The 12,649-nt window shown below is 37.6% G+C and overlaps 1 protein-coding gene and 1 pseudogene across 1 annotated transcript; both read right to left on the reverse strand.

Annotated features, from left to right (window-relative positions):
* Positions 1-1,200: 1,200 nt before the first annotated feature.
* LOC104441560 (dihydrolipoyllysine-residue succinyltransferase component of 2-oxoglutarate dehydrogenase complex 1, mitochondrial) lies at positions 1,201-7,762 on the reverse strand. The gene is given in 15 exon segments (XM_010054706.3): positions 1,201-1,618; positions 1,621-1,771; positions 1,946-2,140; positions 2,884-2,994; positions 3,099-3,189; positions 3,953-4,047; positions 4,137-4,415; positions 4,532-4,576; positions 4,730-4,785; positions 4,886-4,960; positions 6,369-6,436; positions 6,976-7,003; positions 7,090-7,222; positions 7,343-7,419; positions 7,527-7,762. Coding segments are annotated over 14 exon segments (1,425 nt in total). The 5' UTR covers positions 7,403-7,419; positions 7,527-7,762; the 3' UTR covers positions 1,201-1,580.
* Positions 7,763-9,653: 1,891 nt separating this feature from the next.
* LOC104441561 lies at positions 9,654-11,122 on the reverse strand (annotated as a pseudogene).
* Between the last annotated feature and the right edge of the window lie 1,527 nt (positions 11,123-12,649).

Below are 12,649 nucleotides of genomic sequence, written 5' to 3' on the forward strand. Positions count from 1 at the left end.
GGAGCTCCAAGTTCCGATATACATCCAATTGAAATTCCGCTAGTGATTAATAGCCAATTAAATCTTAGAGTAAGATTTGGATGATTATTTCGTAAAAAAATTATAATTAAATACTATGTGAGTTATTCAGTATAATTGGGAGTTGGGAAAATCGAGATTATTTAAGTGACTATTTTTCCGACTCGAGTATAATTGTAATCTTCATTATATCACTTGATCTATGATGAAATTTTAAATCACTCGAGCAAACTGGCTCATTTATTTTCTTATTTTATTTATTTTATTGTTTGATAATTTATTTCCACGTCACAGAGCTTAGCACTAGATATGGTGGCCATGATCCCAAGGGAGAGAGAGAGAGAGAGAGAGATTAAGACGTTTGGGTGCGTTGGATGGGTAGTGTAACCTTTTTAATTGCCGTCTTTGTCCGAAAACGTATATTACAGAATAAAAAGACAAAGGAGTATCTAATATGGTATCAAGTTGAGAAAGGTTGATGAAATTTTTAAAAATTAATGTTTTTGAAGGGCACCGTAATACGAGCCTATAGAATCGATCCAATTAAAGTGAAAACCTCATTTGGTCCAATAGAATTGCCTGGGAAATAGTATGTGAATAACATGTGATCATTCTTCATTTCTTATGCATGGACAGATACCCTTTAAGCTAATCATAACCTATTTGATCATTCTTCATTTCTTATGCATACCCCGATTACATCGATAACGCTCAAATCACCAAGAATCCACCCATTTGGAGCGAAAGAACAGGGAGCTCCCTCTAGGGTGATTCCCTCAAGATCTACAGATCAAAATTAAACTAATGGTGAAAAACCGATTCATGAATCCATCTTTCAGCTAAAAGCTCAATTTAGCCGACTCAGTGATACCATTGTAAGTAAATCCTCTAAAGAGAAAAAAGGTGCAATGGGTCTTGAAGAGAAAAACCCAACTAACCTATGGATAAATATACAGTTTACTTGCCAGACAATTCTCAGTTCAACTGGCTTGAGTATCAATAGAGACAACATTATGCACAGATGCAATTGAAGAAAGCCGTTTCCAGCATTTTTCTTTCTTTCAGCTAAGTTGACACAACATCTCACCATTCTCTTCGAAGCATCTACTCTAAATTAAGTTTTTGTGCTGAGAAAACAAAACTCGTATCATCAGAAGGGGCTTGGGAAACTCGCACCGAAAGTCAAAGTGTGAATCATGGCAATATCCTCTTAACAATCACATGACAACAGCATAGGAATGTAATTCAGCATAAGAATGAACACAGCTCCTGGTCTTCCCTAGCATAGAAAGTTAGCTGTGCATGATGATGTATGGCCATATAACAACATGCAACTGGATCCCTCAAGATAAGACTCATAATTTAGTCTTCCAATAAAATCTCATTTCAACGGCAATCTGCAACAGCCGCAACAAAAAGGACTCGCCGAAGGAGCAGCAATCAAAAGAATACCCTAAATAACACAGAATCACAAATTCGTTCTTATTCATATCTTTGAACGGTATTCATTACCAGGTATACCAGAGAAAACCACAGAATGGAAGAGCAGTTGTTGTCATTCTTCATATATCAAGAAGTAACCTTCGAGGGTCCTCCACACATCTTTGATACGGCGCAAGAAAAAGACAGCCTCTCTCCCATCAATCAGTCTATGGTCATAAGTTAGAGCAATGTACATCATTGGCCTCGGAACGACATTTCCGCCAACAACCATTGGGCGGCTCACTATGGAGTGCATTCCCAATATCGCAGACTATTCAGAAAGGGAAGTTTATGTCAGATCTCAACAAAATGCCAGAAGACCATGTAAAAAAGTGGAAATTACCCTTCTATACATATCCACCATTGATGAACAATCCAAATCACAAGAATTGAATGGAAAAAGTTTCATCATGGGATTTCAACTTGAGTAAGTAAGGTGGCACACCTGAGGTGGGTTGATGATAGGAGTACTCAAAAGGCTCCCGTAGACACCACCATTAGATATCGTAAAAGTACCTCCTGCCATTTCATCAATTGAGATGGAACCATCATTTGCCTTCTTTGCAAGAGTGTTGATTTCTTTCTCGATATCAGCAAAATTCATGTTCTCAGCATTGCGAATGACTGGAACAACCAGACCCTGTGGGCAAAAAGAAGGCATTAACCTCAAACAACAATCTCTCATCAAACTCTCTGTACCTAATGTTCAAAAGACAAATCCTTGTACCAGCGATGCTCAGAAAGTAAATTATAAGGACTGGAAAATAATGTAGCAACTTGGTCATTTTCTGGTGATAAAGGGATACCAATTGTTTTTTTAATGGGAAAAGGGCTGCTGACACAGTGTAGCACCTCTCATGACTAAAATCATTGGAATGATGGAGGCATCAAAATCAAAGAAAGAGAAACCTCACTTCAAATCCTTGGTCTCCATCCAATTCATTTTCAACAACATAATTAAAACATCGGCAGAAACCATATTATGCTTAAGTAACATCAACAGGAGAGTGTGGCTGCAGTCTTACAGTCAGGTTTGAATGATAAGCTATATGCTCCTTATAGTTGGTGCTAAGCATATGAAAATTCCTCTTTCCTCATAGTGGGCACAGGTAAGCCACTACTTTAAAATTATATGAAGCTTTACATCCTCTTTAGCCCATATAGAGAAGAAGGTACAGAGAATCAGCTTGTTCCAGAATTATGAAATTAAGGAATCACTAAACTCTTATGTTTCACTAAAATAAATTTTCTTGAAAGGTAATGTGAAGAATCTTAGAACAACTTACAAACACCTAAACTAGTACTGAAATACATAAAAGCAAAACTTCATGCATATTCTAATAAGGAGAGTTGGTGTATCATTTGAAGGAGACAAAGTCAAACCTTTGGAGTACCAACAGCAATACTTATATCTACATAATCCCTGTAGATGATGTCGTCCCCATCAATAACTGCATTTATAATAGGTTGATTTTGCAGCCCGCTAACAGCAGCCTGAAATGTAAGTGACAAGCTATCAAGCAAATGAATAAACTGGGATATTTGTATACATGTATTCAATCCATTCCACTTCTGAACAATTGTGAGGCAAAGCATACTTTCACAAATCCTGACATCAGTCCAAGCTTGACTCCATGTTTTTCCACAAAGGCATCCTTGTAATCCGAACGGAGCTTCATCAAGTTCGTCCTAAAATAAGAAACCAAAAAAGCATATAAATATAAATAAAGCACCTAAGAGCGTGCAACAAATGCAATATGATTGAAAGCATGGGATAGAGACTCAATGCGATCAACCATCCTCCGGTAAACCATGTAAGCACCAAAACTCTAAGTTCAGATACGGTTTGGGATCTGCAATTCTGGTAAAACATTAGATCACCAAAATCCAAGCCAAACTGTCCTTCAGTAACTGGGCACAGGAAAATTGACACTGAGGGAGATAATTAAGCATCACCATCATTGTCGAAGTTTGTAAATTATATTCTTCTCTCAAAGTCACAATTTTAAAGTCAATTTCAATAACATTTTTCCAGGATAGACATTTTCAACAAGTCACAGAAGGCACAACAAACAAAAGTAGGGAAAATGGGAAATCCATGGCCGAGACCTCAGTGGAGAGCTAGAGGAAAGTGTGATTCTTTTTGCATATGAAATACCACAGCAAAAATCATAAGGGGATTAGAGATCTGGAAGTTGTAAAAAGAGGAAGTTCTAACAGGAGCTTTCAGGAAGAGGGGGTGTTTTGGATGACTTTGTAGAAACAAATCAAGTTCAATTTCTTCCAGTCCGTCTACCCCATGAGATAATAAAAAATTCAAACGATCTCGATCTGTAAATTATGCAAAACTGGGGTGAACGATCTACCCTCTTTCGAATGGAGACAAGCAATCTGGGAATGATTGATGGCTTGACAGACATCCAGTAAGGTCTTTCAAGGAGAATGAGCTTACATATCAACTTCATTGAATGTTGTCAGCAGAGCAAATGTATTCTGAGAATCCTTCAATCTTGCTGCAACCCGTTTACGAAGCCTTGTCATGGGAATCTGCATTTGCATGGCTCACACAAAGTCAAAAGCTAGAACATCAAAGTGGAAGAACTTTTGAGGACAAGTATGAATTCTGGAAGACCTACACGTCTTTCTCTGTCCTTAGGAGGAAGCTGTGGTTCTGTTGCAGACCGCTTGGGAGGAGGTGGTGGTGGAGGACTTGGTGCTTTTGGCTTCTCTGCCGCTGGAGCAGCTTCTGCTTTGGGCTTTTGCTTCTCCTCAACCTTTTCAGCAGGAGGAGGTGGAGAAGCAGCTTTCCCCCCTGCACTCTCAGATGGAGCCACATGCGTAGCACCTTCGCCAGACTTGGAAATCACAGCAATCTTGGTTCCTGGTTCCACAGTTTCGCCTTCCTTGGCCAAAAACTATCACTCATCCAGCAAACAAACAAAACTTAGAAATAAGAATAAGAAACATTCCCAAAATATTTGAAGAAAAAGAATTTAGAATTAGCTCAACGGAGAAGCACTGCCAGATTCACCTTCTGAATGACACCTGCTTCTGGACTAGCAACATCAATCGTCACCTGAGCGTAAAAGTGCATGACAGTGGAAAGTAAAATCATAATTTTGTATGACTAGACCAAACTGAAAAATTAGGCATTAGTACACACATAAAGAATCAAATAGCAACATCAAAAATATGCTCCAGCCAAATGTTTAGATTAAATTAAGCAGACCTTATCTGTTTCAATTTGAGCAATGGGTTCATCCAGTTCGACCCTATCACCAGGATCTGTTTCAAAAAGTCAGACACATAAATAAAGGAGAAAGAAACAGAGGCAGGAAATTTTTACAACAGCAAAAGAACTGAGAGACAAATATAGAAAACATACTCTTCAAGAATTTTGCTAGAGTGCCATCAGTGATGGATTCTCCCATAAAGGGAACAACAGCATCAACCAAATCACCTTCATTAAAGACACATAATGGGAACCAATCAGGAAAACTCCTTCAATCAACACCAGTAAAAGATCAAAGAGAACACTGAATTGATCTTACACCAAATTTGAACTATCCAAAATTTATCTAGTCAAAAGACACATAGAATACAGTAAATTTGGCCATAATTTTACAGCTCTGCACTTGGAATTGTAAGATGAAGGATATAATATAGTCCAATCCAAATGTTCCTAGACATCTCCTAACCATGTAGAGAAATGCTTGGACTGAAACTTTAGGAAATACATGAATTACAATGAGCCATAAGAAAACTGCACAAAAACAGGCCTTTTCTTCCAAAACATCTTAACATCCAGATTCACTAAATAAAAAGGAGAAACCCACTGCTTATTTTAAATGACAATTTATCATCCATTGGAAAGACATGTCAATGCAGCTAACAAAATTATGCGAGAAGATATCTTTTCAAATATTGATGTTTCTACGAAGTAATAGTGAAGATGGACTTTGCAACTCAAATAAATGTCCTAAAAAGGTCAAGATTCTTCTTCAAGTTTAATTTGTAAACGTTTCAATTGAATTTGAGTATTATTAGAATTTTACAAAGTTTCCTTTTTTAGTCTTATTAATAGGATGTTATGTTTTCTGTTTCAATTGTGTTTCTTATTTAGAGGTTCCCTATTTCAAGTAGGAGTAGAACTTTTAAAGTTGGTAACTATCGTTGTAATCCTTCTATTCAATAGAGCTGGTTTATTGTATTTGCTTTACAACTGTGTGATGCAATTCTTCTCTTAAGGTTTAATGCTTAGGAAAACCAAGGTGTTATACCTCAGAAGCTTTAGGTGTGATGCCTAAAGCTCATTTTGAATTATGATTCATCAGAAATTCTCTTCAAATTCACATTTAATTGGGCTCGGTACCATGGGACTTGTCATCCTACATAACATCCTTTAACAAATTGCTGGACACCCGAAACAACAAAAAACCCTCAAAAAAAGGCCCTTAAGTACCAATGTAGATTTATGAATATTCTAAATCTGCTTGGGGCACATAACCAATGATATGCTTATCATGTGATCTAGTAAATACTAATGGGGAATAGTAAACACTTCACCTTTTACTTAATTCATATAGGTTTTGAAAGAAACTAAGCAAATTCTTCATTATCTTGTTGTAAAAATTTCTTATGCAACATGTGAAAACTACAAAAGCTGGAACTGCCAAAGTTGTTCTTCAAGTCCTACTTATCAATTGCTCAACATAATTCAATTTACTTTACCTTGTCAAAATACAATTTCTGAAATGCTATCGCAATGGCTTTAGGAAAATTGAAAAGCTATATTTTTTACACACAAGTTATATAAAGGGACATGAAAAAAAAAAAAAAAAAAACATAAACAGAATTGAACATCGCACCACTTTCTGTGGAAAATAACCTCCATTGCGGTAAGATTTCCACTGCTTGGTTATTGAAAGCAACTACCCTGTGCATCAAGCAAGTCATCTGTTCAAGACGATTCACAGCATAAAACAGGGGATTGATGCCCTGCTCTTCAGAGGGCTGAGGGAGAAAAGATTCTAAGGGAAACAAAGGGACTGTGATAAGGGAGCCGTTTCAGGAACTCTCCCCACCCCACATATAAAAAATGCCTCACTAATCAAACCATCAATATCATGAGATACTTTTGCAGTGAAAATTCAATTAATTATGAACCTAAAGCTGAATCAGAAGCCACAACTTTACCCCAAATATTATATAAATCAAATCATACTGAAAAGCCCAAATCCTTTTAACAACCCTAACAACCCACCGCCCCCACCCAAAATAACAAGGGCAAGAAAAAGAGCTCTTAAAAGAACAGATTAGACAATAGAAAAAATTGCGGCAACATGGAATGGATTATTATCCCCAGTGTAAATTTTAGCTGCATTGCTCTGTCCTAGATTGCAACAATTGTATCACCAGCAGAAAACTCAACAACAGAGACTTCAAAAATTTTACAGGATGAATAACGTCACTGACCTCGTTGGCCTTGAACCAACCGAACATCCTGTCAGAACAGAAAAGGAACAAATCAACAAACACAAAATCATACTTCATGAATCACTACCAAATGGCTGAGCTCAACGTGCATACTCATCACAGCGAGGTGGCAAAAGCTGCGGACAGGTCCGCATCCTCGCGAAAGAACCACCCGTTCATCCGCAACTGAGGCAATCCTTCGCGCCGACCCCGCAGATCTAGATATCAGCAGCGCCTGTCCTAAGCTCTGCGAACACGAACAGAGCACGACCCAATAAGGAATTCGCCGCCAAGAATCACGGGTCCGCACAACACAACAAGAATCGAAATCGAAAATCGAAATCGAAAGCTCTCAAGACTTCATTACCGAAACCGACGCCGACCCTCCTCCAGAAGCTACTCTTCGCCTCACGACGCCCAACATCATGACCCACGATCTTTCTGCTGCAATACGAACGAACCCATATAAAAAATCCCAGGCAAAAAAACGACCAACAACGTAAATGAACCAGAAAACAAGAAAATCAAAGCATCAGCCGGTGATCTCGCACCAGTCTAAACGCCCCTCTCCTTCCCTCTCGAACTTCGCCGCGACCCACTTCTGAGAAAGACCCGTGCTTCCGAGGGCTCAACGCTTTCTTCCGAATCGCAATCTCGCGGCCGATCGTAGACGAGCGGCTGTGCTCGAGGAATTTCCGACCCCTCTCTCCCTCTCTCTCTCTCTAGGTTTTTCGAGAGAAAAGCACGTAGGCGCAGGCAAGAAGAACCTTCTCAAGAAGCGGACTTCCAAATTAGGAGGAAAATAAAAGAAATAAAAAAACGGAAAAAGGCAGTCGTGCGAATATAGTCCATCCGAGCAGGGCCGGATTCTTCCGCAATTACGGGTTTGCCCTTGGTGTCCGAACTCATTATGTCTCGGACAAAAGCCTAGACATAATGAGTCTTGAGGCATGATCATCGTCATTCGTTCGTGCCGTAGGTTGACTTGCATGCCTGGCGGGCGGATCTCTTTCGCATGTTCAAACAGTAACAAGTGTGAACTCCAATGACGACTGTAAGAGATTATCAAAATCGATTGTTCGTCCATCCTTCCTTTTGCGGTCCAATGGATTAAGGTTGCTTTGATCAAAAAGCGAAGATGATGGGTGTGGTTCCACGCTTTTAAGTTAATTGACCAAATTACTTTTCTAATCCAATGACGCATGTATTAGTTCATTTTTCTATTTGAAGGGTAACGTGGCAACATAGTTAGTTTGCTTAAAACAAGTTTTTTTCTGGCTGTTAGCTAGGGACATATGATTCATCTTTTGTACTTATCAAACCTTGCTGGTGACTGCAGGTCTACGCGGAATTCATGTCAAGTTCCAGCATTGCTGGGATATTGCCATTTCGGCTCTTGCCATTTTTCTTCCAATATATGTAAATGTCACGCGCAGATGACAATGACGTGATGCTAGACAATGGTTAATTAATTATGTCCTTCTCGTGGTTTACCAAAAGAAAAAAGAATAAGAAAACATTTATTTACGGTATCTAAACTCTTCTAAATCTATCTAAAGTTGTCATGATGACATGAATCACATGTTAGCCTACATGACTAAACATGTCCAAGCATGTCATGAACAAGTCAAGAGGATTAACTTGAATAAACATGTTTCTTAATCATTTATAAAGGGTACATAAACTCGTTTAATCTTAATATAAATACACGTCATTATATATCATGTGTCTATTTTGTAAACCAATTGTGTTAAAAATTGTCGGTCTTAATTTCACATAAGCATAAATTAAAGTAGATATGCTGATATATGTTACTTGTGTGTAATATCTAATATGAGTGATTAAACGGCATCTCGCGCATATTGATAAAAATGCATAATGACAACTAAGTGCCACATAGGACAAAGTGTCACGCTATGAGTCACATCTTGAAGTTGGGTAGCATAAAGTGCACCATGTGGAAGCCACTTCTAGAATTCTATTTTAGTTATATGGTATATTTCATTGGATAAAATTTGTGTGCGCAACTATATATTCTTAGCAAATCTAGTCCTTCACTGAGGTGGCGAATTGATTGAGACCGATTCACTTACAATGTTTTCAAATTGACTGATTTGAGGAGACAGGAAGAAATTGAATTCTTGGAAAAGAAGTGCATGACGAACTCAAGAATAGAAGTGTGTGACGGAACTCAAGAGTGCATTTGTTTCGCAAAAAATGAGTGATTTGAAAATTGTTTTCCTAAAAATGATTGCTTAGATCTCTTATAAGAATGAATAGACCAAAAACATTTTCATTATCCATGAAAAGGTTTAGGCATTTTTATTATTAAAAATAAAAATATTTTCTATTAATTAATTTTCTTAAGTGATATAATCAACTATTTTTAGGAAAATGATTTATAAATAATTTATTTTCCGCGAAATAAAGTATATTTCAAGGCATTATGATTAATTTTGGTATAAGAGCTAAGTGAATTTTGGAATGTTAAAACAAAAAAATAGCACGTTTATTTAGCAAACTAGACTGCTATAAATAATCCAAGGACAGAACAAAGCAACTTAATACAATTGGAAAAATTGAATTTCCAAAGATACATGACCCAACACAAGCTTACAAACAAATTGATGCACGTAGCAATCACCAACGATAAATTATAGAACTCTATTAATATCTTCCTAGAACTTCGATTGAATTTGGCCGACAATAGTCTTATCAACTTGGAATGCTTTGGCAAGAATGTCCATGGCAATATCCGGAATTGACCCAAACACTGCATTAGCGACAGTAATGACACCCGGGTTTTGGCTACGAGAGCCGCAATAGCGACAGCATTTACAGGACCGGTATTTCTCCGGAAATGGACAAGGCCCTGAGGGAAGACCAACACATCGCCCTGCAAGACCTTGGAGATGAGGCGATTGTCGGAGTTGGAGGTGCCACCAGGCGCTGGCGGGTTGTGTGACTCCGAATAGTGTAAGCGAAAAGAGGCTCTGACGGATTCTCAGTTATCAAAAAAAAAAAAAAAAACCCTACTTCACTGTCCCTTCTAAGACAATTAATATCTTGGTTACTAGCAGATAAGCGTGGGGTGGGTTGATTCCCCATGGTGCGTAATCAATGCGGGCCATGGAGATGCCGAGAGTGTTGCGGCCTGGGAGCAGAAACGCCAACGCCGGAGTAACCCTTGAACTGACCGCGTTCGATGTGTTGCCTGGAAGATGGACTGAAGGTCATTTGCCTGAACCGTTTTGGGGTCCTTGCAGGCCAGGCCATTCACAAGCACTGCAAAATTTGAATGGGAAAACAACTAGTTAATATGACTAAAGCAGTACATGATAATGTGCATCACTAATATACAAACAAAACACACCCTAATTAGCATACACCTTCATCCAAATAGGTAGCAAATATTAATTCCGTAGCAAAGAAAAATAAAATCATTGTCGACTCGTTCTTTTAGGGGAAGAAGAGATGCTACCTATGACAAGGTTCTAGTGGAATCTCATGTGCATGCATATCCCAATTGCTCCAGTACATAATCACACCAATTTCTAATTCATTAGTACTTCCCCATCAGCTCTAGATTAGAGATCCATGCATAACTCCCGAAATAACTCTGCAATAATAATAAGCGACTCTCAAGGAAATAAAACGCAAAACTCTAAATTCTAAATCTTCAAATTAACTTTTTTCAAGAGGTCTATTACGTCAAATGTGTAACAAAATGAAATAAATCTCCTAGAAAATTAGCTCCACTAGAGCTCTGTTTTTTGTTATTATTATTTTATTTTATTTTTGGATAAGTGAAGTTAACATTGCCAAATAACATATGTTTTGAGTGAGAATGAGGTAAGCATTTGCAAAGCAGGGCAAGCACCTTTTGGAATTGAAACCGGGGAATAATGTCTGCTTCATTACAATTTAGTTAGATGGGTCACCAATAGCAAATTTATCAAACATTCTCATTCTAAACTCTTATGTTCTGGCGTCTAAACAACCTTTATGTAAAGATGATGAACTGCAGTATTTTGCCCGCAGTGCCAGCTTGAGCGACACCGAAATCTCGCAGAGGACCAGGATCAGCAGCAGCTCCAAAAGTGAACAAAACGCCCAAGAAAAAAATCAAGAGGACACTCTTTGCCATCTCCAAAATCAAAATCTTCACGAGACGATCTTGCTTAGTTTCTCAAACGCAAGGAGATAAGTGCTTGCTGGGGGTGGATGATGAGATAGCCTGAGCAGAGACCAAGCAATTATACACGCGCGAGAGCAGAAGCAAACGAAGATTCGAATGTGAATAAAATAAAGTAAAATAATAAATATTCACAGAAATTAGCAGGCCAGTCTCTCTGCGAAAGAGTCATATAGAACTTAGCTGTTCAAAGAAATCTATGTTGCCGCCGAGCAGAATACGGACGTCCTGTCCCTAAAATAGCGATGGGAATGGAGGGATAGGTATATTAGTATTAGCGACGGCAACTTCACGCGGAAGAGCCAATCAGCGACGAGATCTTTTGGCCAAGTTTTATTAATTTAAAATCTTGTCGCCTAAAATGTAAGGAGCTATGTGTTTATTCTCTTTAGATTAGTCCATTTGGTTTTTGTTCTATTGCGTGTCCAAAAGCTCAAGCGACAATTTATTTGGTACTTCGATGTCACTTAAACTTTTAGATGAGTCGAGTATTATATTCCATGTAATTAATTAATGTGCGAAGGTAGAAGAAGAGGGTGGCTAGCCTGGAATGATCCGGTCTTGATGAACAAATTGATCTTTTAAATAATCTAACGAGTAGCTGTGGATGCGCGTCATGAAATCAAGGCAAAGGTAGTGTTATTTAAAATACAATTTGAATCATCCTCCTATAGTTGTTGGAAATTAATCCAGAGAAAACAAACTATTGTTGGAAATTAATTAAGAGAAAATAAATTGTTTATTGTAATCAAAATATCAATATAATGGAGATGAGGTATGGATATCCGAATCTCCTTAAAGCGATTAGTTCATGCCAATGGAGCTTCGCAAATTCACGAACTATGCCTCCCAAGATACAACATCTCGAACCTGTTTAAATTAGTACTATGCAAAATAAGATTCAGTCAAACCATTCAATTAAACCAGCACACCTAGAAAAATCAAAAGAGTAGAAAAGTATACCAAAACTTTTTGGAATCAAGTCGAAAAAACCAAAAACTGTTTTGAATCTCTATGCTCCTATCTATTTATAGAGCTTTTTAGTTCATATACAGAAGAGATACATGAATTAAATAGATGCATGTATCCACGAAATTCATGAATCAAGAGATACATGAATCCAAAGACACGTGAATTCAAGAGATTCGTGAACTCAATAAATACATGAATTAAAAGATAAATGAATCTAAGAAATTCATGAATTCAATAGATACGTGAACAAAAAATTTAGGAATTCATAAATTCAATAGATACATGAACAGAAAATATGTATCTTAATTTATTGGTTTTCATTGATCCATTAACCATAATTATAACAATAGTTTCATGTCATATGAATTTCCAATCTTTATTTGAATGATTTATCAACTTTTTTCTATTAAGGTAATCAAATCTTATTGAGCTAACTACCAACATTTGTATGGCTTTTTTGGGAAGCTTCTTTTCGATAACTTGAATGCCATGAGGTATGTATAGCAC

Source organism: Eucalyptus grandis, chromosome 5 (genome assembly GCF_016545825.1).
Source record: "Eucalyptus grandis isolate ANBG69807.140 chromosome 5, ASM1654582v1, whole genome shotgun sequence".
NCBI lineage: Eukaryota > Viridiplantae > Streptophyta > Magnoliopsida > Myrtales > Myrtaceae > Eucalyptus > Eucalyptus grandis.